We start from the raw sequence: 25,264 nt of genomic DNA, 5'->3' as shown, positions 1-25,264 counted from the left end.
TCTCTCTGCCCCTCTTCTGCTCGCATTCTCTTTCTCTCTCAAAAAATAAACATTAAAAAAATTTTTTTAAAGACTACCAGTGTGCAGTATAGTAGCTGCCCCAGAACTAGGGCAAAAACAAAAACAAAAACAGAGTTGTTTATAATTGCCTTTTGTTTTCCTGAAATTGTGTGACACGTGAGCATACTAAGTGGAAAACCTACTTATGTCATGAAATCATTGACATATCTTTCAATCTTTTGGCACAGGTATTAGATTCATGAAACTTCTTTGGATAGCTCTTTCCACTATGAATTCATGTATATTTAATAGCTTTAAATTTGAAATAATTGCTTAATTAATGTACCTAGGATGACCGCTCCATGTATAGCAGGTATACTTTCATGATAAACGACTTCACAATAAATAAATAATAAATTCTGAGAACAGAATGAGTGATTGGTTAGAAAATTCCCAATTCACAGCAATTACTAGAAGGACCAAGGATGAAGAGAACAGACTTTTATTTCTATTTGTAAATGAAATCCATGCACAAAATTTGACATCAGGTCAGGAAAAGGACAAACCCCAGAAACTTAAGAGGTAGTTTATAGTTTTTTCTTCTTTTTTTATCTTTTATTTGGTCCTTTCCTCTAGAAGGGTATAATTTGATCGCATCTTTTATATGCTATTAAGTGTTAGTTGTAAAAAAGAAGTATTACTGATTTATGTCTTTTTAATGAAAAATCCAGGGCACACCTCCCCTCACCCAGATGTTTATGACAATCACATATGACCTCTAGCATACACTGCTGTAGAAAGAGAACAATTATTTTACAAATGCCGGAAGGGTCTCCGGTTGTGAATTCTTCATTTTAGGTTATTTTAAAAGTGCCTGATAGGCACGAACACTTTCTACTTTCCTCATTATCTATTACATAGTCAAGGCTTATCCTTGGAATCCGGAATCTGATGAGGCCTAGGTTACAGGAAGATTTTTCCTATCTATTACATTTGTATTTTACGCATGTATTCTGCTGAGCTTTGGTTTAAGGCTTTCGCACATGCAAATCTACTTTCTAGGGGTTCTCTTCAATGTGGATTTTGTAATGATTAGTAAGGGATGACCTGTGGTTGAAGAGTTTCCCACATGTGTTACATTCATAGGGTTTCTCTCCAGTATGAATTCTCTGATGGGCAATCCGTGATGAGCTCTGTCTGAAAGTTTTCCCACATGTGTTACATTTAAAGGGCTTCTCTCCCGTATGAATCCTGCGATGCTGAATAAGAGCTGAACTTTGGCCAAAAGATATACCACATTCCTCACATCGATATGGTTTCTCTCCTGTGTGAATTCTCTGGTGGTTACTAAGGGATGAGTTACACCTGAACGTTTTCCCACACTCGTTGCATTTATAGGGTCTTTCTCCAGTGTGCATTCTCTGATGTTGAATGAGGGCTGAACTCTGCCTGAAGGCTTTCCCACACACTTTACATTTACACGGTTTCTCTCCAGTGTGAATTCTTTCATGGATGATCAGTGTTGAGTGGGAACTTAAGGCTTTACCACATTCATTACAGTTATAAAACTTCTCACCAGTATGAATTATTCGGTGTCTATTCAGTCGGGAAATTGAAGTAAAACCTTTTCCACATTCGTTGCATCGATAGGGCTTTTCTCCAGTGTGAATTCTTTCATGCTGAATAAGAGATGCGCTCTGACTGAAGGCTCTCCCGCATTCACTACACTTAAAAGGTTTCTCTCCTGTGTGAATCCTCTGATGATAACGAAGGGATGAACTAGACTTGAAGGTGTTGCCACATTCATTGCATAAATAGGACTTCTTTCTGAGGTGAATTCTCTGACATCCAGGAAGGCCGGATGCCTTCCTACCCGGATTGTATTTATGGGGATTTTCTCGAGCGTGGATTTTTTGATGTATAAAAAGGCCAGATCTCCTGCTGAAGGATTTACCACACTCTTTACATCTATAGGATTTCTCCACAGTATGGGTTCGTAGGTGTTTATAAAGGGATGTACTAAGAGTGAAGGCTTTCCCACATTCTTTACACACATAGGGCTTCTCTCCAGTATGAGTTATTTGATGTTGAATGAGAGCTGAACTTTGGTTAAAGGCTTTTGAACATTCTTTACATTTAAATAATTTCTCTCCACTGTGGTTTTTCTCATGCTTGCGAAGGGATGAAGTGTTAATGAAGGTTTTTTCACATATACTACATTTATAGCGTTTCTCTGCTGTGTTGATTTTTGGCTGATTAAGTAAATACGGATTCTGTTTGAAGCGGTTTCCTTGTATTTCACATTTTGGTGGTGTTTCTTCTCTGGGGACCATCTGTTGCTTAACAAGGACTGACTTTGGACTGAAGTTTTGGCCAAATTCAGCATTTTTATGGCTTTTTTCTACAGCAAGGATTTTTTTGTGGGTGACTAAAATTGTCTGGACACTTTCTTTTTTCTCTTGCCTTTTCTCTACTCTGTATTCATAAATGCAGGGTTTTTCTGATTTAAAGTCCCAGGGTCCATTCCTTTTGGATCTTCTCATTATCAGCTCTTGGAAGGAAGAATCTTGTGTTTGAGTTGACTTCGTGGTTTTGTGACTGCCCTTCCACCCTGGAGGGGAAGAAAAAACTAAAGATGTTTTTTGTGATACAGTATTTGGTTACTGAGACCAACTGTAGAGAATAAATAAGTATTGATGGTATTTAAATAAGGTCTTGGTATCTGGCCAAACATAAGAGGAAAACATAAGAAGAGGAAAACGTTAAGATTTAAGCAATATAAAAAAAGAATCAATGGGAACTGAAGTACTAGGGTGGAGAAAAGAATAAAACAAACCTATTTAAAGAAGGTGAGTGTAGGAGTGACCAGGGGAGCATGAGTTCAGAAAGGTAGTCTGGGATCAGAGTCCAAAGCCATGAAAGACTCCAAAATTATTTTCATAACCTTTCTCTTCATTGTGCGTAATCTATATCTGTAGTCCTTTCTACTTTCCCTCATGCCAAATTCCTTTGTATACTTCAGATTCAGTTCAGAAGTTAACGGAGTCCTTTTTTGACTGAGTTTCCACACTCCATTCCCCTTATTATAGCATTTACCACAGGATTTAAAAATATGTATTCTATACCTCTTTATTTTTTTAATGTTTAATTTTGAGAGAGACAGAGCATGAGCAGGGGAGGGGCAGAGAGAGAAGGAGACACAGAATCTGAATCAGGCTCTGGACTCTGAGCTGTCAGCACAGAGCCCGACATGGGGCTTGAACCCATGAACCGTGAGCTCATGACCTGAGCCGAAGTCAGACACTTAACCAACTGAGCCACCCAGGAGCCCTTATTCTTAGATACCTTTGTATTAGATATAATTATATATCTACCTACAGCTAAATATAAGACTTTCTTTTCTACCATAAGTGTTCTCTGCAACAAGCAGATTAACATGCCCAATTACAGAAACTCCTGATGGCATCTGAATTATATATGAAATGTTGCTAATTTTCCTTAATTACTTACATATTCCTGATTTGAACAATGTCAAATATTCTCAATTCCTTATCTCTCTCTCTCTCTCTCTCTCTCTCTCTCTCTCTCTCACACACACACACACACACACACACACACACACACACACACACGATTTAAGCACTTGAAGTTACCTTCCCAGACAGGACATTACATGGGTGATGGGAGTTCATCAATGGGTGATTACACTCATGGCTAGTCCAAATAGAAACATGTTATAGTTAATCCAGAGGTGCCAGAGATAGGCATGATGCCAAAAAGGTGTGTGAAGCTGGGAAGGCAGCCTTGCTCATGCATCAAGCAAAAGAGGCTATGCAGACAGTGTAGAAAAGAGTCAAAGATAAACAAGACAGGTATAAATGTAAAAAGGTAAAAGAGACCTAACGTGCTAAAGTGGTGAAAAAAAAAACAAAACAAAACAGAATTGAACTCAACAAATCTTAAAATTGGGAGAGGATGCAGTTGAGAATATTAAATTTTGCCAAAGGAATGGCTGTGCATTTAGTTTGGCATCTTCTCCTGGGCTAGAGGTAACTATTTAAAAGGCTCCTATGGGGAATTCCCTTGTACTCTTGGTGGGAATGCAAACTGGTGCAGCCACTCTGGAAAACCGTGTGGAGGTTCCTCAAAAAATTAAAAATAGAACTACCCTACAACCCAGCAATGGCACTACTAGGAATTTATCCAAAGGATACAGGAGTGCTGATTCGTAAGGGCATATGCACCCCAATGTTTATAGCAGCACTATCAACAATAGCCAAATCATGGAAAGAGCCCAAATGTCCATCAACAGATGAATAGATAAAGAAGATGTGGTTTATATATACAATGAAAAAGAAAAATCTTTTTACTACTCGGCAATGAAAAAGAATGAAACCTTGCCATTCGCAACAATGTGGCTGGAACTGGAGGGTATTAACGCTAAGTGAAGTAAGTCAGACACAGAGAGACAGATACCCTATGTTTTCACTTGTATGTGGAATGAGAAACTTAACAGAAGACCATGGGGGAAGGGAAGGAAAAAATAAGTTACAAACAGGGAGGCATAAGAGACTCTTAAATACAGAAAACAAACTGAGGGTTGATGGGGGAGGGAAAATGGGTGATGGGCATTGAGGAGGGCACTTGTTGGGATGAGCACTGGGTGTTGTAAGTGATGAATCATGGGAATCTACTCCCGAAGCCAAGACTACACTGTATACACTGTATGTTAGCCAACTTGACAATTAAAAAAAAAAAATCCTTTGCATCTCACTGTGTCTGAGATTCCTATCTGACATTCCCTTTCTCACCTGTGTACAAATTCTCTCTGCTTGGTGAACATAATATATTCTGCTTTTTCTTTTCTACTAGTTAAAAAAAAAAAAAATTTTTTTTAACATTTATTTATTATTGAGAGACAGGGAGAGACAGAGCATGAGCAGGGGAGGGGCAAAGAGAGGAGGAGACATAGAATCCGAAGCAGGCTCCAGGCTCGGAGCAGCAGGCTGTCAGCTCGGAGCCTGACGTGGGGCTTGAACCCATGAACCGTGAGATAGTGACCTGAGTCGAAGTCGGATGCTTAACCGACTGAGCCACCCAGGTGCCCCTCTTTTCTACTAGTTTTACTTCTCAGTTTCCTTTATGAATAACTTTTTCTGTTCCCTTTTTAATATTTGGTATCCCCTAGGGTTTGGAATCCGCCCCCCCCCCCCACTCTGCACAACCTTCTTGATGAATTTTACCTGCACTCGTGTCTTTATTATTTATTGTAAGGGAAAGAGGAGCATTTTTACTTTTTGCCAACACCTTCTTCATCCCTTCTCCAACTCAGTCTTGCTAACTTAAGACTGGAGCCCTGAGCACTGGGTCAGATGCCTAAGTGGTATTTTGTTTCTCATGTCTCACTGTTTGTGCCATGGTCTCCTAGTCTTCTGGCCTCAAATCTTGGTATCTAGTAGTTTAATCTCCATGCCGTAGCCAGAGTAATCTTTTTAAAATCCACATTTTAGCATGCTGCCAACTTCCTTAAGATCCTCCAAATTTATCTTCAACAATTCACATGTGAGGTCGAGTATCTAATACTTGGTGGGGCCTAAGTGGAGGCAGGGAGGAGAGAAATCACTCGGGAGGCTGCTGTAGTTAGGCAGCTGAGCAAGGGGATAGAGGAGGCACAGATAATGCAGCAGGATATCATTTCAGGAACTGGTAGCAGGACCAGGCTTGCTGATGGATGATGTGTGGGGTGCCGAACAGGAATGAAGCAGCTAAGAGATTACGCCTAGGTTTCTGGCTTGAAAACGATGAATGCTGCACAAGCTACCAGAAGACCAGGAGAGGGGCAGGTCTGAGGGGGCCTTCTATTTCAGATGTGTGTGTTGTGGCTGAGATGCTTTCACAGACCCTGAAGGAAGATGCTGAGGCATTCAGTTGTTATGTATTTTGGAGCCTGAAGAAAAGGTCAGAGCTAGTCAGGTATTTGGGAGTCCTCCATAGATGAATTTTACTTAAAGCTGAAGAACTGAAAAGTCACTTAGGCATGGCAACATTAGAAGTCAAGAAAAGGAGGAAAATCAGATGCCAGAGGAAGAAAGTACTTCAGGGAAGGAGTATGTGAGCAACTCTGGCAAATAATGTGGGGACTATAAACTTAACCCTGCTTGTGCCAAGATGGAAACAGTATGGGATTTAGTGACCATGCTTTTCGTGGATAGCGAGGAAGAAAGCCCCACTGGGGTGTACACAGGAAACAAGGGGAGGTGATAAAATAGAAACATCAAGTAGAGAAATGCTCTTGAAACGTCTTGTTTAAAGCCGAACAAGAAATTGGACATGGGATGGATGGATTTATTGACTTATTTTTTAGAGAGAGAGAACATGTGAGTGGGGAGAGGGGCAGAGGGAGGGAGGAGGAGAGAAGGAAGGGGAGAGAGGGTGTGTGTCTGTGAGAGAGAGACAGAGAGAGAGAGAGAGAGAGAGAGAGAGAGAGACAGAGACAGAGAATCCCAAGCAGGCACCACGCTCACCATGGAGCCAGACACGGGGCTTGACTGCACAACCCTGGGATCATAACCTGAGCCAAAATCAAGAGTCGGATGCTCAACTGACTGAGCCACCCAGGCGCCTCATTTATCAAAAAGTTAAAAAGCTCTATAATATACCTCTATCTTAGGCACTGGTGATCCATAAGACATCCCAGATCCAGTAATGAAAAGAAAGAGTTCAGGAGTTCCCAGTTTGGTATTAGAGACAAAGAAGAAATAGGATATCACATCATGTGATAATTTCTACAACAAAATTACAAGGTAGAAATGGACATGAATGTGAGCTTAGAGCACCACCCAAACTACCCTTAGTGGAGGGTGCCAGTAGGGAAGGGGTACAGGTGGTGGTTAGTTTTTTGGCAGAAACATATAAGATGGGATTTTAAAGGCTTAGATATAGGCTGGATAGTGTGAGGCCTAAAGCACCATCAAAATCTTTGAACTCAAACCAGCTTTCCAGACTTTGTTCCCACCTTATCCTGTAGGTGGACAGATTCAAAGTTATTTCTTTTTCTTTTTACTTTTTTAAATGTTTATATGAGAGTGAGCTCAGAGGGGGAGGGACACAGAGAGAGAGAGGGAGACACAGAATCTAAAGCAAGCTCCAGACTCTGAGCTGCGAGCTGTCAGCAGAGTTTGACATGGGGCTGGAACCCACAAGCAGTGAGTTCGTGACCTGAGACAAAGTTGGATGCCTAACCGACTGAACCACCCAGGCTCCCCCAGATTCAACGTTATTCCTATAAAAACATCTTACGCACTGCAGTCTCAGAGACTTTCTACTAAAATCCAAGGACGGAGGGAACTACATGCCAGGAATTATACAGAACACCATGACGGCGTAGTATACACATCCGTACACCTCCACCATGTCTGTGTTGGTGAAAAAGAAATGCTGTTCTCAAAATTTTGTTGCTAATTCTAACTTTTAAAGCTTTTTACTATGGAGAATGTTCAACATATACCAAAAGTAGAGCGAGCTGTACAGTGAATTTCTAAGCCGGCTTCAACCATCACCAATGCTGCTTCATCTACTGCCTTGTTAGGAGTTGAACTGTGTCCCCCAAAAGGATAGGCTGAAGTCCTAACTTTCAGTAACTCAGAGTGTGACCTTATTTGGAAACTGTCTTTGAAGAGTTAATCAAGTTAAGATGCGATCACTGAGTCCTCATCTGGTATGACTGGTGTCCTTATAAAAGGGAAGTGTGGACACAGGCATGCGCAGAGAAAAGACCGTGTGAAGGCACAAAGGAAGAACACCAAGTGTCAAGAGAAGCAGAAACCAGAGTGGCACAGCTGTAAACCAAGGAACAAGGATTTTGGGCCACCCCCAGAAGCAAGGAGGGAATGTACCAGAGTCTCAGGGAGAGCGCGGCCACATCAATACCTTGACTTTGGATTTCTAGCTTCAAGAACTGTGAGACGCTAAATCTCTGGTGAAGCCACGCAGTGTGGGATTCTTAGAGCAGGCTGAACACAGTACTGCACACCCCTACATCTCTTCCAGTGTGTTGCGGGGGGACCAGGTAGGTCCCAGATACTCTATCATTTCACCCATCCTATGTCAGAACATGCTTCTCAAAGATAAGAACTCTACTTGTAAACATAACCACTTAAGCTTACTGAGATCGGGAAACTGAAGGGACCCCATTAAGGACTGCCTTTTTTTTCCTGCCTCTATTCTTGCCATGACCTGCACCCCCGCCTTACATGTGCCTTAATGTATGTCCTCCTTGTAAAGGTCGAGGAGTTAATGCTATCTTTGGAGTCTTCCAGCACAACAAGTAACATCTCAGGAGAGATGGGGCAGAGTCCTCAGGTACTTTAAAGACCACTGACTTGAGACACCTTGACCCAAGACTCCTGGCTCCAGGGAATAAGTGACTCACAGAGGGCACTTGAGCACTTGTCCTTGTTTCGACCAGTTCCTGGCTGCCTAAAAGCACGCACACGCCAGACCACTGTCCTTAGTAGAAGCCTTGCACCCCAAGCAAAGATGAGACACTCTTCTTCCCTGAGTCTCCCAGACACTCTGTATCTGTGCGCTCTCTGTATCTTCAATAACTTTTGCTCTCACTTCCTCTCTGCTTGAGTTTGATTTCTATCTTGTGTGAAGCCAACAACCCTCTTGGTCCCACAGGACCACCTCTGGGTCCTCAGATCTGCCCTACCTATTGTTTGAAGTTATTATTGCCTATAAGCTAACTAAAAGCTGTGCACTAATTCCCGTGGGGGGAGAGGGGCAGTTCCCACACTACCAACAAGCAACAACCTAGGAATTCAACTCAGTTCAACGAGCTACCTGGAGACAGCATCAGACCCTACAGGTTGAGGGCTCAGTCCTACAAGACTGTCCCCTGACCCCTTCACATACCAGTTGCAAGTCCAAATTTTCATCTGTGCTTCTGATCAATGGGCTATAAGTTGGGAGGTTCCCACAACCCCCTCCTTAGTTTTAATTGCCTAGCATGGCTCCCAGAACTCAAATATTTCACTTACTAGATCACTCGTTTATTACAAAAGGACGTCACTCAGGAAAAGCCAGATGAGAGATGCATAAGGCAGTATTCAGGGGAAAGTGAAGCTTCCATGCCCTGAGTGCACCACTGTTCCTAAATCTCCAAATGTTCACCAAACAGGAAGCTCTCTGAACTCTGTCCTTTTGGGTTTTTATGGAGACTTTGTTATAAAGCCACAATTGATTAAATCATTGGATCATTGGCCGTTGCAATTGATTTGACCTCCAGTCCTCTCCCCTCCCTGGAGGTCAGGAAGACGAGACTGAAAATGTCAACCCTCTAATCACAGCTGGCTCTCCTGGCAACCAGAGCCCATTCTTAGGTGGGATCCCAAAGTCACCTCACCAACATAACAAGTGATCATTATTGCTCTCATCAATAGGAAATTCCGAGAGTTTTGGGAGCTCTGTGCCAGAAACAGGGACGAAGACCGAATATATATTGTTATAAATTAAAATATCACACCTAGAAATCACTAAGGATGTTTATTCAAACTGCTGTGATAGGGGCGCCTGGGTGGCTAAATTGGTTAAGTGTCCGACTTCAGCTCAGGTCATAATCTCACAGTTCGTGAGTTTGAGCCCCGTGTTGGGCTCTATGCTGACAGCTCAGAGCCTGGAGCCTGCTTGGGATTCTGTGTCTCCCTCTCTCTCTGCCCCTCTCCAGCTTGCACTCTGTCTCTCTCTCTCAAAAAAAATTAAAAAAAAACCATTTTTTTAAATTCTAAGTTCTCTTCATCCTTTCTTCTTTTTTGCCTTCACCTTATAGATAATCGCTTTTATTGATCTGCTTTTACTTTTTTTATTTTTGGTGGGGGGAGGGTGGGGAAGGGGCATTTCCCTCCTTTTATTTTTTATTTATTTTTAATGTTTATTTTTGAGAGAGAGAGACAGAGCGCGAATGGAGGAGGGACAGAGAGGGAGACCCAAAATCCGAAGCAGGCTCCAGGTTCTGAGCTGCCAGCACAGAGCCTGACACGGGGCTCAAACCCACAAACCGAGAGATCATGACCTAAGCCGAAGTTGGACGCTCAGCTGACTGAGCCGCCCAGGTGCCCCGCTTTTCCCTCCTTAAAAAAAAACCTAATCAAATAGACACTTCTGTTTTGGTGTCTCCTTCTTCCTTAGCTAAAAGTACTATTTTCTACATTTCCTACACTTTCCCCCACTTCTTAATAAATTGTGGAGATCACCCCAAAGTGGAATTTACAGAAGTCTTCCTCACAGAAGTCTGTGTGAATGTGCCACAGTTTACTCAACCAGATTGCTGTGAAGGACATTTGGGCTCTCACTGTAATACATTACGGACTTTACACGGGTAGGGGGGAAAGGTACAGCTTTACAGCTTTAAAGTGATACCCATCATGCGAATCGGCAATCATACCACCTATCAAATCGCAGTCCAAACTAGACCTGCTGGGCCAACATCATCCAGAGCTACTCCCCGGAACGAGGAAGCCCTCTATGTGCTGCCATGGAGGGTTTCAATACACACCAGGTGAAAAGGGCAAAATAACGTGTGCTGTGTGCTCTAACCAGAGTGGACAAAGGAAAACGGAAGTATACGGAGAAATGTCTGTTTATATGCACAGGAGGGCTCTTTCAATGCTGTTGCTATCTCTTCTTCAAATCTGATCTTCTACAGTATCTTGCACCTGTTCACTTCCTCCTGCCCATCACCCCTCAGGGGCTCTGTTCTGGCTTCTGTCCTCACCGCCACCCGCGCTAAGGCAGCCATGACCTCCACGTGGCTGAGACAAAATGTTCTCTGCAGTTCCCACCTAACTTACTTCTCAGCAGTGTCTGACAGTGACCCCTTGTTTTCCTGGAGACGCTCTCTTCCTAAGCTACACATTCCAGCCTCAGTCTCCTTTGTGTACTCGTTGTCCTAGTGATGTTCAATCCTTGGGAGTTCCTCAGGGCTTAGTCCTTGGACCTCAAGTCACCCTGCTCTGCACCCTTTCCACAGGCCAGCTTCCATTCCAAATATATACGCTAAGCAAGACTTCCGCTCTCCACACCCAATTATACAGGAGCCCACTGAACATAGTAACTTAGAGGGTTCAAAGACTCCTCAAATTCAGCATGCCTACAACTGAATTCGTGATCATTCCCTCCAAGCTGTATAAACCCTTGTCTCTGTAATCAAAACTGTTAAGAGGCATCCTTAACCCCTCTCCCGCAGCTAATCAATTTCCAAGACTTGTTCATTCTACCATCTAAATGGGTCTCACACTCCTCTACTTCTCCCCACCTCTACTGTTACCAACCTGCTGTAAGCCTTGACCTCAAGGACACCAGGCCTCCTAATTTTTCCTTCTGCAGGATACCTACATTTGTCTTCCCTGTGGGCCCATTTCTCTCCACCTGGCCAGAAAATGCCAGAGTGCCTCGAGATTGAGTCCTGGGCCCTTTCTTGCTCTTACTGTACTCTGCACCCAGTCCATAGACTAATTCAAACTCACCCACTGTTTCAACTACCCAGTAACGACCAGGATTTCCCAAATTTACATTTCACACCCAGTCTATATTTTGAGGGGTAGTACTCCAAATCTAACAGGTTATTTGACCTCTCCCCTGGGATAACTGGGTCAATCAAAAGCAACTTAATTCATCCAAAACCTTATTTATACCACCCCCCAAATCTGATCTCCTTGTAGGGTCACTATCTCAGTGAATGAAATCATTACCCATCCCAGAAAGAGCCACAAACCAAGCTCCCCTGATAACCCACTTCCTTTGTCTTCATATTGAATCCATCTCCAAGCCCTGCTTCTCTGATCTCCCAAGTGTCTCTGAGATTCGCTCACTACTTTGTGTCTCCATAACCACCAGCCTAGCTGAGTCATTCACGTATTCATTAACTGGAAGCCTACTCTGACCGACACTGTTTTCGGTACTGGGGAAATGGCAGCAAATCAGACAATCCCGCCTGAGGGAGTTGATAGTCCAGAGAAGGGATAATGAATGGATATGTACTATCATGCCATGAGAAGCCCCCTGAGGAAAACAGAGCATGGTGAGGGGATACAGGATGTGGAGGGAGGGCAACAAGAATTGAGCTGGATCTATTCAAGAAAGTACCACCTCAAGGAAGTGTCAGTGGGCTTGTGGACATCAGGAAGAAGAATGGGGAGGGAAAAACAAGTGCAGAGTCTCCGGGGTGGGAGTCTGCCTGGCCTGCCTGACCCTGCAGGGTGGCCACAGTGATTACAGTCCTCAGATGAAGGGCAGAGCAGAAGGAGGGGAAGGTGAAGAGACAGGCAGGGCTAGACCATGTAGGCTCCAGATGCCACTCTGGGGACTCTGGATTGTGCTCCATGTGATGGAAGCCATGAGCAGTTTGTGCATGAGAGTGAGATGACCTGACATTTTTACATTTTTTTTTTTTAACATTTATTTATTCTTGAGAGAGAGAGAGAGAGGCAGAGCATGAGCAGGGGAGGGGCAGAGCGAGAGAGGGACACAGGATCTAAAGCAGGCTCCAGGCTCAGAGCTGTCAGTACAGAGCTGGACACAGGGCTCGAACCCACAAGCTGTGAGATCATGACCTGAGACAAAGTTGGACACTCAACTGACTGAGCCAGCCAGCTGCCCCATAATTTACCTTTTAATAGAGCATTCTGGCAGCTACAAGAACAGATGCTGGTGGCAGTAGGGAGGTGCAGGGCCATGCAGGGGTCTTGTTGGGGAGTGAAAGGGACAAGGACAAGACTGACCTGAACATACTGGACACAGCTCCGGAGCACCTGGGCTCTGCTTTCACCTCTTAAGATATTCACTCTTTAAACTACCACCTGCTGGGTCACTAGGCTGCTAAGGGCAGCACTTTCGTGCAAATTAGAAGACCCCTGCCCCCTGTGCAGGGGCAGTCCTAGCATAAGTCCTAGCTTGGTGGGTGGAAGGCAACTCCCAGGTAGCCCCCTGGCTGACCACGTGGCCCAGGTTCAGTCCACCCTACAAGGCTTCTTGCGTTCAGATAACAAAGAGAAAATGATGGGGAAAGAAGAACATATTTTCATTGGAGGTAATTGTTTACCTAGATCATTCTTGCATTTTTAAAAATATTTATTTTGAGAGAGAGTGAGCAGGGGAGGGGCAGAGAGAGAGAGACAATCCCAAGCAGGCTCCCTACTCAGCAAGGAGCCCCATGCAGGGCTCGATCTCACAACCACGATATCAGGGCCTGAGCTGAAATCAGGAGCCACTCAACCAACTGAACCACCCAGGTACCCCTCCCTGCATTTTTTGAGTTTTAGATTTCAAGAATAGTTCGACTTCTGGGTGTAAAGCAAACTCATGATGTGTATCACCTTATTACAACTCTTCCAGAAAAGCACAACCTCAGTGATTACAGTTTAGGCTCATTTCTTAGGCAAGAGACTCAGAAGAGACACACACCCTGCATGCCATCTCCTTCCATCTCTCAAGTTAAAGCCTACATACCTGGGATGACAGTTCGTTTTTGTTCTTTTTGTTTTGTTTTTCCTATTTGTGAATAGTATTGAAATAAAAGTAATTTTTTTTAAAAGAGGATATTTGGAGGCAGTTAGAGGTTCTAGGAGTCCTACCCCGGGAGCACGGGCTTTTCCATCACTGGCTGCCCAAGGGGAAGGTTTTGGTTTGGGTCTAGAGTGAACAAGCCGAGGCACTCCCATGAACACCGGCTCCCTCACCCGTGCTCGCAGGGGAGTGAGCTGCCCTTGGGCGGGGAAGCTGCTCTGAGGTCCCCTCAGTCCAGGCAGATGGAGCCCCCCAACCCCCCAGGGGTACAGGACAGACACAGCCACATGCCCGGACTCCCAGGGTGGCCCATGTGACTTCCACCTCTGAGGGAAGAGAGGGGGTTCATCCCATCCAGAGACACCCACATACTGGTCAGCTGTGATGTCCTTATGTCCGTCCGACGTCCACCCACGGTCTACCCTCAGGGACGTCTCCCCAGAATGGAGGAGGAGGCTGACTGGACTCCTACCCCACCACCCGCTGGCCCCAGAGCCTCTCAGGACAGCTTTGGACTCCAGTCACACTATCTATTCCCCTTAACTGAACGAATACTCACTTCACTCAGATTCATTAATAGATCAGAGGCTCCTGAGGTCAGGGCAAAGGGAGCCCTGCTCTTCCTCTGACTTTCCATGCCAGACCCGGCTCACACCCAACAGTGGGACTGAGGACCCTCCTCAACCCCACCTGGTTCCCTGATGGCCTGCATTCTCTGATCACTTCGTGGTGTCCTCTACCAGCTTCCACAGAATTTGTGTCCTTCTTCCAAATCAAAGTTAAAAAGATAGAAATACAGACAAGGGTGGTTCCCACATCAAAAACCTCAACCTATGGCAGGAAGAAGGCTCCCCTGACCTGGGGACTTGGAGGAGTCCACCTATCCCGCGGATCCTCTGTGGGGCCCACAGCATGGGGGGCCGTCACTGACTCGTGTGGACCTGAGGACAGCCGGGACCAGTCCCCACTTCCATGCCAACAGGCTCCCTGTCTGCTGCAGGCTGATCTCTGCAGAGGGTAAACCCGGGTCCGTGGCCAGGTACTTCCGACTCCTCAGGCACTGTGCGTGGCTCTCGGACACAGTCCAAATCCTGTGTCCAGGCTTCCCTGGCTCAGTGGGATCTGGTCCCTGCTGCTCTCTCCTGGCTCCCATCAGCACCTGCTGCCTTCCTTTCTCTGCACAAACACAAATGCCCTTTTCTGTGCCTGGACTATTTCTCTGCATCCTCAGATCCCACCTTCTCGGGAAGTCCTTGCCTATGAGGCCCCCCTCCCTCCACGCCTTCACCTCTCCTGCTGCTAGGCCCATCCCCTCCTGCTGCACCTGCCCCACTCTGGCTGCACCCCCGGGCCTCCCACCCCTCTCCTCCCTCTGCTCCCCCTCCTGCCACGTGCTCTCAAAGCACTTTGCATCTTTCCCGTGGGGTCCTGACCAGCTGTCATTCCATACCCTCTCTTTACTCAGTTCCTGAGTACTTGTGTCCCCACTGGAACATGACCCCCAGCCGGCAGGACCTATGTCTTTCTGTCCGATGTCGCATTGCCAGTGCCCAGTGCAGAGCTCATTCACCCTTTATTATGGGACAGGAAAGCCATGGGTGAGGGTTTGCACCTGGGTGCTCCAGAGACCAAGCCTACCCCCTCCCATTCATCAGCTCTCCTTTCCCAACTTTCATGACAGCAGCCTCTCCTATTCCTCTCCTCTGATGACTTCTCAGGCTCAGACACATTCTTCTTTCCTAACCCACCTTATAAATGGTGAAATTTCCTCTGTGCCCTTACCTGGGTCAGTTCAAGGTTTCAAATGCCACCTTTGTACCCATGGCACTTGCCAGTCCCTACACACCTCACAGGACTGTCCACCGGCATCTCTACTGGAGCATTCCACTCCCATCTCAAGTGAGACCCACCCCACAGTGAACTTGGCTACACCTGCAACAGAGGAGCCCCTTGTCTTCCCTCCTGGGCCCCACTGCACAGACCTTAGAAACATCTTGCCAACATGACTGCAAGTGTCTCTGAAAGGTTCCACATCAGGTTTTCCCTCACTTTAAATCTATCCCCCACAATGCTTCCAAAGTGACCATTCTTATTAAACTCCAATTGGGGTGCCTGGGTGGCTCAGTCAGTTGGGCGTCCGACTTTGGCCCAGGTCATGATCTCACGGTTTGTGGGTTCAAGCCCCACGTCAGGCTCTGTGCTGACAGCTCAGAGCCTGGAGCCTGCTTTGAATTCTGTGTCTTCTCTCTGCCCTTCCCTACTCATGCTCTGTCTCTATCTGTCTCTCAAAAATAAACATTGAAAAAAAATTAAAAAAAATAAACTCCAATTATTACCACCTTGACCCCCTGAACTTAGGAACTAAACTCCTAAAAGCTTCTGCCTGCCTGCCTGCTTACCTTTTAGAGACAAACTAACTGCTGGAACAGAAAAAGAAACATTTGAGGAGGCTGCCTGAGCAGATCACCTAAGCAGATCAATCCACAGTGCCAGAAGTGACCTTGATCTCTCTATGGCGCTAGAATCCCTTTCTCTATATCCATCCCAAGCCCTAATAAAAGCAGCCTTATTTCCCTTGTTCCTGGAGATGTGGCTTTGTAAATTATTTTCCACAATCTCCTTGCTTCTACAAATAAAGCTGACCCTGTGAGACAGTACCACCTGGTGTAGTCTGTCTACACCTCACCAAGTAGTCGGCCCACTTTGGTTCAGTAACAAAATTGCATAAGGACTCCATGAATATATTCTCTGTGAAATATTAAGATTCCACACAAATAAAGCCCTCTTTCATCCTGCCCATTCTTGATCCCCACCCCCGCCCCCATTCTCGATTCCATTCCAAGCGGGACTACTGTTACCAGCTAAGGTGTGTCCCCTAACCTTTCTCTCTGCACTTCCACACATATTATACATACAAACAGCCACGTAATTTTCCTTAAACACAAATGGGGGCACATCACCATCATGCTCTGTGACCTGCCCTGGAGCTCTGGCCACACCAGCGTGCTCTTCTGTCTGACGTGGCGCTCCATGCCAGGGCAAGGGACTTGCCACAGCTTCTTAAGCCATGCCTTTATTGGAAGACCTCTACATTGTTTCAGATTTAGGCCAATTTTTCTAAACCACCAACACCGTATCAATCTCCTGCTTAAAATCCTTTCTTTCCATGGGACAGTCCATCTCCAAGAATCTTGTTGAAGCACATTGTAACATGGCCCCTGCTAGCTTTCTGACACCCTTTCCTTTCTCAGCTCCTTGTCTCACATGCATCCCCTGAGCCTCCATCAGAATGAATTCTTTGCCACTCTTCAAATACACTGTTTGCTGACTGAATACCTGATGTGCCGCCCTCCTCTGAGAACAGGAAAGAATAAGAGGAGATCCCGAGAGATTCACTTGGGAAGTGATTCCTGCAGAATAAGAGGAGGCTCCTGTCTGGGGCCTTAGTGTCCCCTCCCCGCCACTTCTTGAGGACAGAGAAGCTTCCCCAACCAACATCTCCAAGCCCCACCGTCACTTAGTAAACAGACTGCTGCCCAAAGCAGTTCCCGGGCTCCTCCGTCCCAGCCACTCACCTAGAGAGGGGCCTCCAGGACTTTCTTTCTCTACCTTCCAGGGATCTTCTCCTTGCTGCAACAGGGAGATCACTTTTGGTTTGGAAAACAGGAGTCCTGCTCACACACAAACAAAAAGAGAGAGAGAGAAAAAAAAGACTTGGTTTTGTTTTGACTCAAAGAGGCATCATAGACCTGAGCAGAAAACTCAGGGTATGTTACAAAGAGCTTCTGGGGGTGCTCCAGCTGTGCCCCCACAATGTTGAGGGCATAGTGTGGGGAAAGGCAAGGGACCTGTAGGACATGGCTGTGCAATAGTTGTATGTTAGGGAAACATGATAAATCTGCAGCTTTAATAACATTAGCTTTCCATAGAAGAGGGAATATGTTAGATGTACACACTAAGTTAATACTTATAAACATGAGGAAGGCACCTGTTGGGATGAGCACTGGGTATTGTATGGAAACCAATTTGACGATAAATTTCATAACTTTATAAGTATTTCGTAAAAATACTTATAAACAGGTACCTATGGAAAGGATTATGAACAAAGTAGCTTGCTGAAGATGAGGAAACACTGACTCCCTTTCTACGATGGTAGCCGTCAGCAAACTATGGGTCAGAGGCCAAGTCTAGACCACTGTTTATTTATGTATGGCCCTCTGAGCATGGTGGTATATGTTACAGAAACCAAATGTAGTTCACAAAGCCTAAAATATCTTCTAGCTGGCCCTCTGCAGAAAAAGCTTGCTGACCCCTAGGAAAGCCAAGCAAGAAAGGTAAATGGTAGGTCCAATGAACAAAGCCCTCTGTTGAGAGGGGTGAAAACAAACCCCAGAACAATCAGTGAAATGACTCCCAAACTGTGAGGAAACTTCTAATGTGCAATTATAGACCGGAAAGGGGAGGATTATCAATACCACCTCCTTCATTTCCATGTGTGGGGTAATTCCATGCCTATAAGAGGGGAAAATGTGTTTAACATTTATTTATGGTGATCTGACACAAACCTAAGGGTAAAACTCAACTAAAGGTTTTTTTGTTTGTTTTTTGTTTTGTTTTGTTTTTTTTTTTTTTGAGAGCATGAATGGGGTAGGGGGCAGAGAGAGGGACAGAGAATCCCAAGCAGACTCCATGCTGAGTGTGGGCTCCATGCCATGACCTGATGATGAAATCATGATCATGACCTGAATTGAAATCAAGAGTTGGGACGCTCAACTGACTGAGCCACCCAGGTGCCCCTCAACTGAAGTTTCTGATGACCCATGCCTTTTATCCAAGGAAGCAGGTGCTGACTTATCCTAATTTCTGAATTTTTTTTTATCTACAAGAGAAAATTTCCTTACCCAATGAGACCAGGTTACTATAGTTCTCCAGCATCACGTCCTGGTACAAGTTTCTCTGAAAAGGACCCAGCTTTCTCCACTCATCCCGCGTAAAGAGCACAGCCACATCCTCGAATGTCAGTGACACCTGTAATGACAAGCCATCCCAGCTCACCTAGGACCTCCCATCACACAGAGTGAAGAAGGTGGCAGTGGTGGGTAGATGGGCTCCCATGAATGCTTCTGATGTTATTCTGGTTTCTGAAGGTTTCAGGTCATTTGTTTAATGAACAATCGGCCAGTGACAAATATATACTGAAGTGTTCATGAAAGCATGAATTGTTAACCAGGCCCTGTGTTAAACACTGTATGTAAGGAGATGTGGGGAGGAATTAAGGACATTAGTGGGAATGTTAATTAGAATAACATTTCTGATGACAATTTGATAATAGATATTTAAAGACTTAAAATGTGTGGATCTTTTAACTTACCAATTACTGTATTTGCATCACAACGAACAGTGTGCAAAAATGCACCTCCAAGGTGTTTATCATGATGTTACTGATAAAATCACTGCAGGCTTAAGTTAGTGTCTCAAGTTAGTTAACCTATCTTGAAGCCAGAGGACAATAATAATGGACAAATAATAATGGACAATATTGTTTATTGAAAGCTTTCTTTGGACCAAGCTCTTCTTAAGAGATTTGTATTAACTTTTAGTGTAAATACTTATCTTTACAACAACCCTATAAAATAGGTACTATATTGTCCCCATCTTACACAAGAAAAAAAAGAAATTTGTCCAAACCAAACAGCTGGTATAGAGGAAGACTCACTCCCCCTGTGTATCGACTCTCAATACTACAATACTGCTTTACTTCTGACACCAGACATGTGTGTTTTCCACACGCCAAGCAATTGTGTGACACCAGCTAGGTGTCTTACGATTTAATTCCATTCTCATGCCATCTATCTGGAGAGAGAGCCCAATTCCACAGGTTAAGGCTCAATCGCACAAAACTGCCTCAACTTCAGATGCCAATCCCAAGTCCAGATGGTAACCTGTGCTTCTTATCAAGTGGCTATAAATTGCACAGGTTTCCACCACTCCCTTCCTCAGGTTTAATTAACTTGTTCAAGTGGTAAATGCAGGGAAAGTGCCACAATGCAGGAAAACATTTACTTAATAGATTACTGGTTTATTCCAAAATGATATTATTGAGAACAGACCCGGGAAAGAGGTGAAAGGTATGTGGGAAGGGTGTGGAGCTTCCACGCCCTCCCTGGATGCACCACTCTCCCCACCGACAACTGTTCACCAACCCAGAAGCTCTTCGAACCCTGTCCTTCTGGATTCTTATGGCCGCTTCATTACATAGGCACAATGGATCAAATCACTGGCCATTAGATAGGCATAAATGGCCCCGGGCTGGGGTAGAGAGCCTGAAAGATCAAACCCTCTAATCAAGGTTGGTTCCCCTGATTGGATTGGATCCTTAGGGGCTTTTCAAAAGTCACCTCATTCATATCAACTTTGGCTTGGTTGAAATGACTTGTTATGAGTAACAAAACACAGCAATTTCATCTTTATTGCTCTGAAGTTATTTCAAGAATAAAAACCAACTATTATTCATCATTTAGCTTCCAAGCCCTTATAATCTCCTATGTGCCAGGAACAGGAATGAAGACCAAATATATATTTCATACTATGAATCACAATATCACAGCTGGTCAGGGGTAGAGGTAAAACTGCAATTTGGAGGACGTCCAAGGCTCCATTCTTAACCATTCTGCAAAACTGCCTCTCAATGTCTACCTCAAGGGGTTAAGAAATAAGTGGGATAATCTATACAACGGAGATGGATGGTGGTGATAGTCGCACAATAATGTGAATGTACTTAATGCCACTGAATTATACATGCAGAAAGGGCTAAGATGATAATGTCATGTATATTTTATCACAATAAAAAAGCTAAAATGGTGAAACAGATGCATACCTATGTACATAGGTATTCACACAAAAAGTGAATAGAAAAGGATTCTGATGAACATATACCAAAGGGGTGACAGCAACTATCTCTTGATGCTGGGTTAAGAGCGATTTCACTTTCTTCTTTATGTATATATTTTTTATTTTCTGAAATTTAATTATTTTTTTTTAAGTTTATTTATTTTTGAGAGAGAGAGAGTGCAAGTGAGCGTACAAGCAGGAAGGGGCAGAGACAGACAGGGAGACACAAAATCCAAAGCAAGCTCCAGCCTCTGAGCTGTCAGCACAGAGCCCAACGTGGGGCTTGAACTCACAAACTGCAAGATCATGACCTAAGCCGAAGTTGGAGTCTTAACCGACTGAGCCACCCAGGCACGCCTATTCTCTGAAATTTTAAACATGAGCATGCAATACATGTATAATAAGGTAACTTAGAAATAGTTAATACAGATATATAGAAATAATCTTAGCCCTCATAAGAATTTACGATCCAACTGATAGACCAGAAGAAAACCGTGTGCAATGATTTGCTCAATGAAATTGTGTAGCTGGACAGGCCTGTATGCCGTTTCCCAGTTCAATCCTCATTTTAGAGATGAGAACCAGAAGGTCCAGGGCAGTCAAGACCCAGGTCACATACTTTCTTAGTAGCAGAGGCAGGACAATAATTCAAGTCTGCCTTTAACCCAGCACTCGGTATATTCTCTCTCTGCTCTTAAACACCCTGTCACTGACTTTTACACACAAGCCCGTGCAGGTGACAAAAGGGTGGCAGATGAGGTTAGGGAGAATGCCACGAGGATTCACTCACACACAGAGATGGAGAAGATTCTGGCCAAGAGAGCAACATGGCTCCAATGGAATGGAAGAGGAAAGCCTTAGAGAAAAGCAGCCGGAATGTGCAATGGCAGGCCTCGGCCCAAAGATCAGACACTAGCGAGTTTCATGGGTCCGAAACACAATGTCACAGTGAAGGGCGGTGACACGGGGGCTCGGTCTGCCCTGAGTTCTGAGAGAGACACCAGGGGAATGGCTGGACAGCAATGAGCATGAACCCAGAGGCCAGACACACTTGGGTTTGAATTCAGGTCACCGGGCTTCCTTGAGCCTCCATTTCCTCATGTGTAAAATGGGGATGATGGGGCACCTGGGTGGCTCAGTCGGTTAAGCGTCCAACTTCAGCTCAGGTCAGGATCTCGTGGTCTGTGAGTTCGAGCCCCGCGTCAGGCTCTGGGCTGATGGCTCAGAGCCTGGAGCCTGCTTCCGATTCTGTGTCTCCCTCTCTCTCTGCCCCTCCCCCGTTCATGCTGTCTCTCTCTGTCTCAAAAATAAATAAATGTTAAATAAATAAATAAATAAATGAAATAAAATGGGTATGATAATTGCTGCACAGGCAGGAGAGTGAGAACAAAGGCAAAGCCCTCAGGAAGTCCCCCCACGGGACATTAACTGCTACTGTCAGGTGAAGGTGAGTCATAGAAGCACTTGTATCTCCCGGGTCCTGGAAACACTGGATGGCAGTTCCTGTCTGTCAGCACTGATGTTACTACTGCAGTAACATCATCACCTCCTACAGCCGCCACACAGTGACCATCTGCGAGGGCCCGGCCCGATCTAAACACTTTCCATGCACTTGAATTCACGTGATCCTCTCACCTGCCCTATGAGGTAGACATGGTTGTGATCCCCACTTTCCAGGTGTGGAAACAGGCACAGAGAGATGGAGCTATTTGTCCAAGGCCCAGAGACAACAACCAAGGAGATGGGTTCAAATCCGGCAGTCTGGCTTAAAAGCCCCACTTGTCAGCCACTGGATACCCTGCCTCTCCACTACTGATACCCCACGAAATCCTCGCCGCTGCTTCCTGAGGAGTCATCTTTCTGCCCTCGCAGTCAAGAGACCTCTCCAACTGTGTCCCTTCCAACACGGCTATTCCTTGTTCATGCACGGGCCTCCTGGGATGGGGTCCCTCCCCCGTTCCACAACATGAAGATGAAAATGGCAGGTCAAGAACAGTTTTCAAGAGAGTGCAGAAGCAAGGCACATGATCCACAAGGTTAAGAGGGAGAAAAAACACTATAAATGATGGGTTGGAGAAACCTAGGGAAGGTATAATGGGAAACTCAGGAATGGAAAGAAAAAGCCAAGGGTAGGGAGGGAGACCAGAGTGAGCCAAGGAAGCAGGGCCAGAAAGGAACTGCCAAATGTGCACATTTGTTTGTTCTGCCCCCACGTGGCATCTTACCTGTCAAGTTAGTAATCATACACTCAATTGAGATTAATGAATAAAAAGTAGTGTCTGTTAGGAAAAGAAAAGAGAAACATTAGACATGCATTGGCAGGGAGGAGGTTAGCATTCCCTACATAATCCACCATCTAACAAGGTGGGCCAGGAAAAAGGGCTTGAGTTCCAGGTCCTGCAGAAGATTGTACTGAGTAGAGAATTTCAGTTTGAGGATTAAAAAAAAAAAAAAAATCTGTTTCTAAATCTTAGGTAGCAATGAACTCACTTGAGACCTTGCTTCCCTCTGTCCAATAGCCATATCTTCTTTCTGGGCTCTTCCCTTAGGATGGGTGGAGTCTCCAGAAGGCAGATCTGAAAGAAGAAAAAGGGAGCCAGGAGGGAGAAGCCCCTTCTGCTTTCAAACCCCCTAAGAATCACCAAATCTGAAATCCTCATACCACCTGAGAATGACCCCATGTGCCCTCAGAGAGGGAAGTAAGGAGCTGGGAGCAGAAAGGACCAGAGAAGTGCCAGGTCGCTCTGGCTCAGAGAAAAAGGGTGTAGGACTTTATCAGCAGCCGCAGCGACTCACTGAATCTCACCGCATGCCAGGGACTGCCAACACCGGTTTAGTCCCGCAGCACAGCTGCCATTGTCAGCACCCCCATTCTACAGATCAGGAAATCGAGGGTAGAGCGGGAGCACCTTGCCCCAGTTCACCCAGCCAGGGAGGGTGCACCGGGATCTATACCACGCGCCTCCAGAACACCTGCCCCAACCTCGCTGCCTGCATGGGACAACTTTTCTCCACCTCAAACTTTCCCCACCCAACTCCCCTCCTGTCAAGGAATCTTCAGATTTTTGGAGAAAACTGCTTCGGAAAGGGATGACATCAGTTTTCCTATGGCTGCTATCTGGAGAACAGGCACAGAAACCGAAAACCTCAGTGCCCGTCGAGGATCTGCCGTGGGGGGAAGCGGACAACTCACTTCTGGCGGAAAACGCATCTCTGCGCCCGCCGTCCAGAGGGCAGTGCCGCCGGTGAGGGGCGGAAACACAATTCCTCACGTTCGCTGACAGCCGTCAGCCGGTAGCCGGGCAGGTAGCGTGCCGGGAACCGGTTGGGAGGGAGCGGGAGGGGGGCCTGGGCCAGTGGGGACAAGTGCCCGACCTGCCGCGGTCACGGGCACGACCGCGGGACGGCCGGTGCTGGGCGGGCGGGCACATAAGGGGTGCCCGGCCCCTGTCTCGCCTGCAACCACAAAGGCCCCGCTCGCGCCTCCTGGGCCTGTGCCCCGCGCCCTGGCGCCGCATCCTCCCGAGGCCCTGGTCCTCCCTCCCTCCCTCCCTCCCTCCCTCCAGCATTCGGCCGACCCTCGGCCGCTCACCTCGCCCTGGCCTCGGAGGTTCCAGGAACCGCGCCTCCCCGGCCGTGCGCCGCAGGCGGAGGCTCCGACGCTGCCCCAGCGGAAAGCAGCCCGGGTAGGGGACTTGTCCCCGGGCGATACTGGACCGACTTCAAGCCCCGTAGCTGTTAGCTCTGGCAGCAAATACCCAGAGTCCCGCGCAGGTCGGGAGAGGTGGGGAAGGAGGCGGGTTAGCAATGGCCGCAAAGCTTCTGGGGAATGTAGTCCACGCGAGGACTCATGCATTCTGGGAGGTGTAGTTCTCCGCGCTGGTCGGTGAGGCGGGGCCCAGGCGAGCTTGTCACGTGCCCAGTTCTCACTTCCGGGCTTGGGTGACACTCCTTGGGCTGCGAGGCCGTGGCTCTGGGTTCCTGGGGAGAAAACTGAAGTTCGCTGAGAGTGGTGCCTTATGATAGTAAGGCAAGTAGACAACCACGAGAACAAACCTTTTTTCCCTTCGTTGATTCAACCAAAGTTACTGTGTTCCTGGTATGTGCCAAATGCCACTGGAAGTGGTTGGAAATATGTCAGTGAACGAAACAAAGTTAATTGCTCTCAATAACATTTTTGTTTTTTCGTCGGGTGGGGGGCAGGAGGGTGCAGACAGTAAACCATGAATACAATTATATAGCATTTTAGAAGGTAAGTGTTATGGGAAAAAGCGAAAGAGCAGGTTCAGGTATGTATGGAGGCAGTTATAGGAAAGAATAGGGTCACGGGTACCCCCTGTGTTAATATAGCAGGAAATGAAATGTTGATAAGATAGAATTAGTATCCTATGAATTTTTGTTCAAGTGTTTTGGCTATAATCAACTCACATGAATATATGCCAATTTGTAAATAAAAATTCTGAGACAGTGGATTGATTGAATCTATAAATTGGGAAAACTGATGGTTTCACATTATTGATTGTTACAATCCATTACTGTGGTATCATTACCTGTCACAAAAGTTTTGCCCCATTGCAGTGCGTGAGTCAATAGGCCAGCCCAAGTCTCTTGGTTGGAGCAAGTTTTCACCACTTCTAGCAAGTAAGCAGACAGGAGGATAAATCTCAAAGCACTGTCTCCCTTTGGGGTTAGTGCAGGAAGCTTTTTATTCAGTGTGCTAGGGGGCAGGGGCAGAGTGCTTGATACATTAGGGAACTTAACACATATTTTGTTAGGCACTTTTGTTCAATTAGAATACCTACCTTGTCAA

The 25,264-nt window shown here is 45.8% G+C and overlaps 1 protein-coding gene across 3 annotated transcripts; it reads right to left on the bottom strand.

Moving 5' to 3' along the window:
• Positions 1–486: 486 nt before the first annotated feature.
• Positions 487–24,227, bottom strand: LOC121010537 (zinc finger protein 354A). 3 transcript variants are annotated; one of them, XM_040444238.1, is made up of 5 exons: positions 24,047–24,227; positions 22,945–23,030; positions 18,465–18,591; positions 17,139–17,234; positions 487–2,611 (listed from the first exon to the last, which is right to left on the bottom strand). In XM_040444238.1, exons 2-5 carry the CDS (start codon positions 22,975–22,977, stop codon positions 1,059–1,061), a joined length of 1,809 nt encoding a protein of 602 aa, XP_040300172.1. In that variant the 5' UTR covers positions 22,978–23,030; positions 24,047–24,227; the 3' UTR covers positions 487–1,058. The 3 variants fall into 3 exon arrangements, with proteins under 3 accessions (XP_040300172.1, XP_040300173.1, XP_040300174.1); XM_040444239.1 differs by lacking the exon at positions 24,047–24,227 and adding an exon at positions 22,680–22,733 and having other exon boundaries at positions 22,945–23,977; XM_040444240.1 differs by lacking the exons at positions 17,139–17,234; positions 18,465–18,591; positions 22,945–23,030; positions 24,047–24,227 and adding an exon at positions 6,660–6,726.
• Positions 24,228–25,264: the final 1,037 nt, after the last annotated feature.

The sequence above is a fragment of the Herpailurus yagouaroundi genome, unplaced genomic scaffold (assembly GCF_014898765.1).
Source record: "Herpailurus yagouaroundi ecotype Mexico unplaced genomic scaffold, PumYag 192, whole genome shotgun sequence".
NCBI classification, from domain to species: domain Eukaryota; kingdom Metazoa; phylum Chordata; class Mammalia; order Carnivora; family Felidae; genus Herpailurus; species Herpailurus yagouaroundi.
Note: the sequence above shows the minus strand (reverse complement) of the source record. Positions and strands in the feature narration are given on the sequence as shown.

What these genes read in the sequence shown, in the direction of transcription:
- LOC121010537 (XM_040444238.1), bottom strand. Translation starts at nt 22,977, where the DNA reads ATGGCTATTGGACAGAGGGAAGCAAGGTCTCAA. An exon ending in AGAGGGAAGCAAGGTCTCAA is followed by an intron (nt 18,592 to 22,944) that starts GTGAGTTCATTG and finishes TTGTCATTACAG; the next exon opens with GTGTCACTGACATTCGAGGA. An exon ending in TAGTAACCTGGTCTCATTGG is followed by an intron (nt 17,235 to 18,464) that starts GTAAGGAAATTT and finishes GTGTGTGAGCAG; the next exon opens with GACTCCTGTTTTCCAAACCA.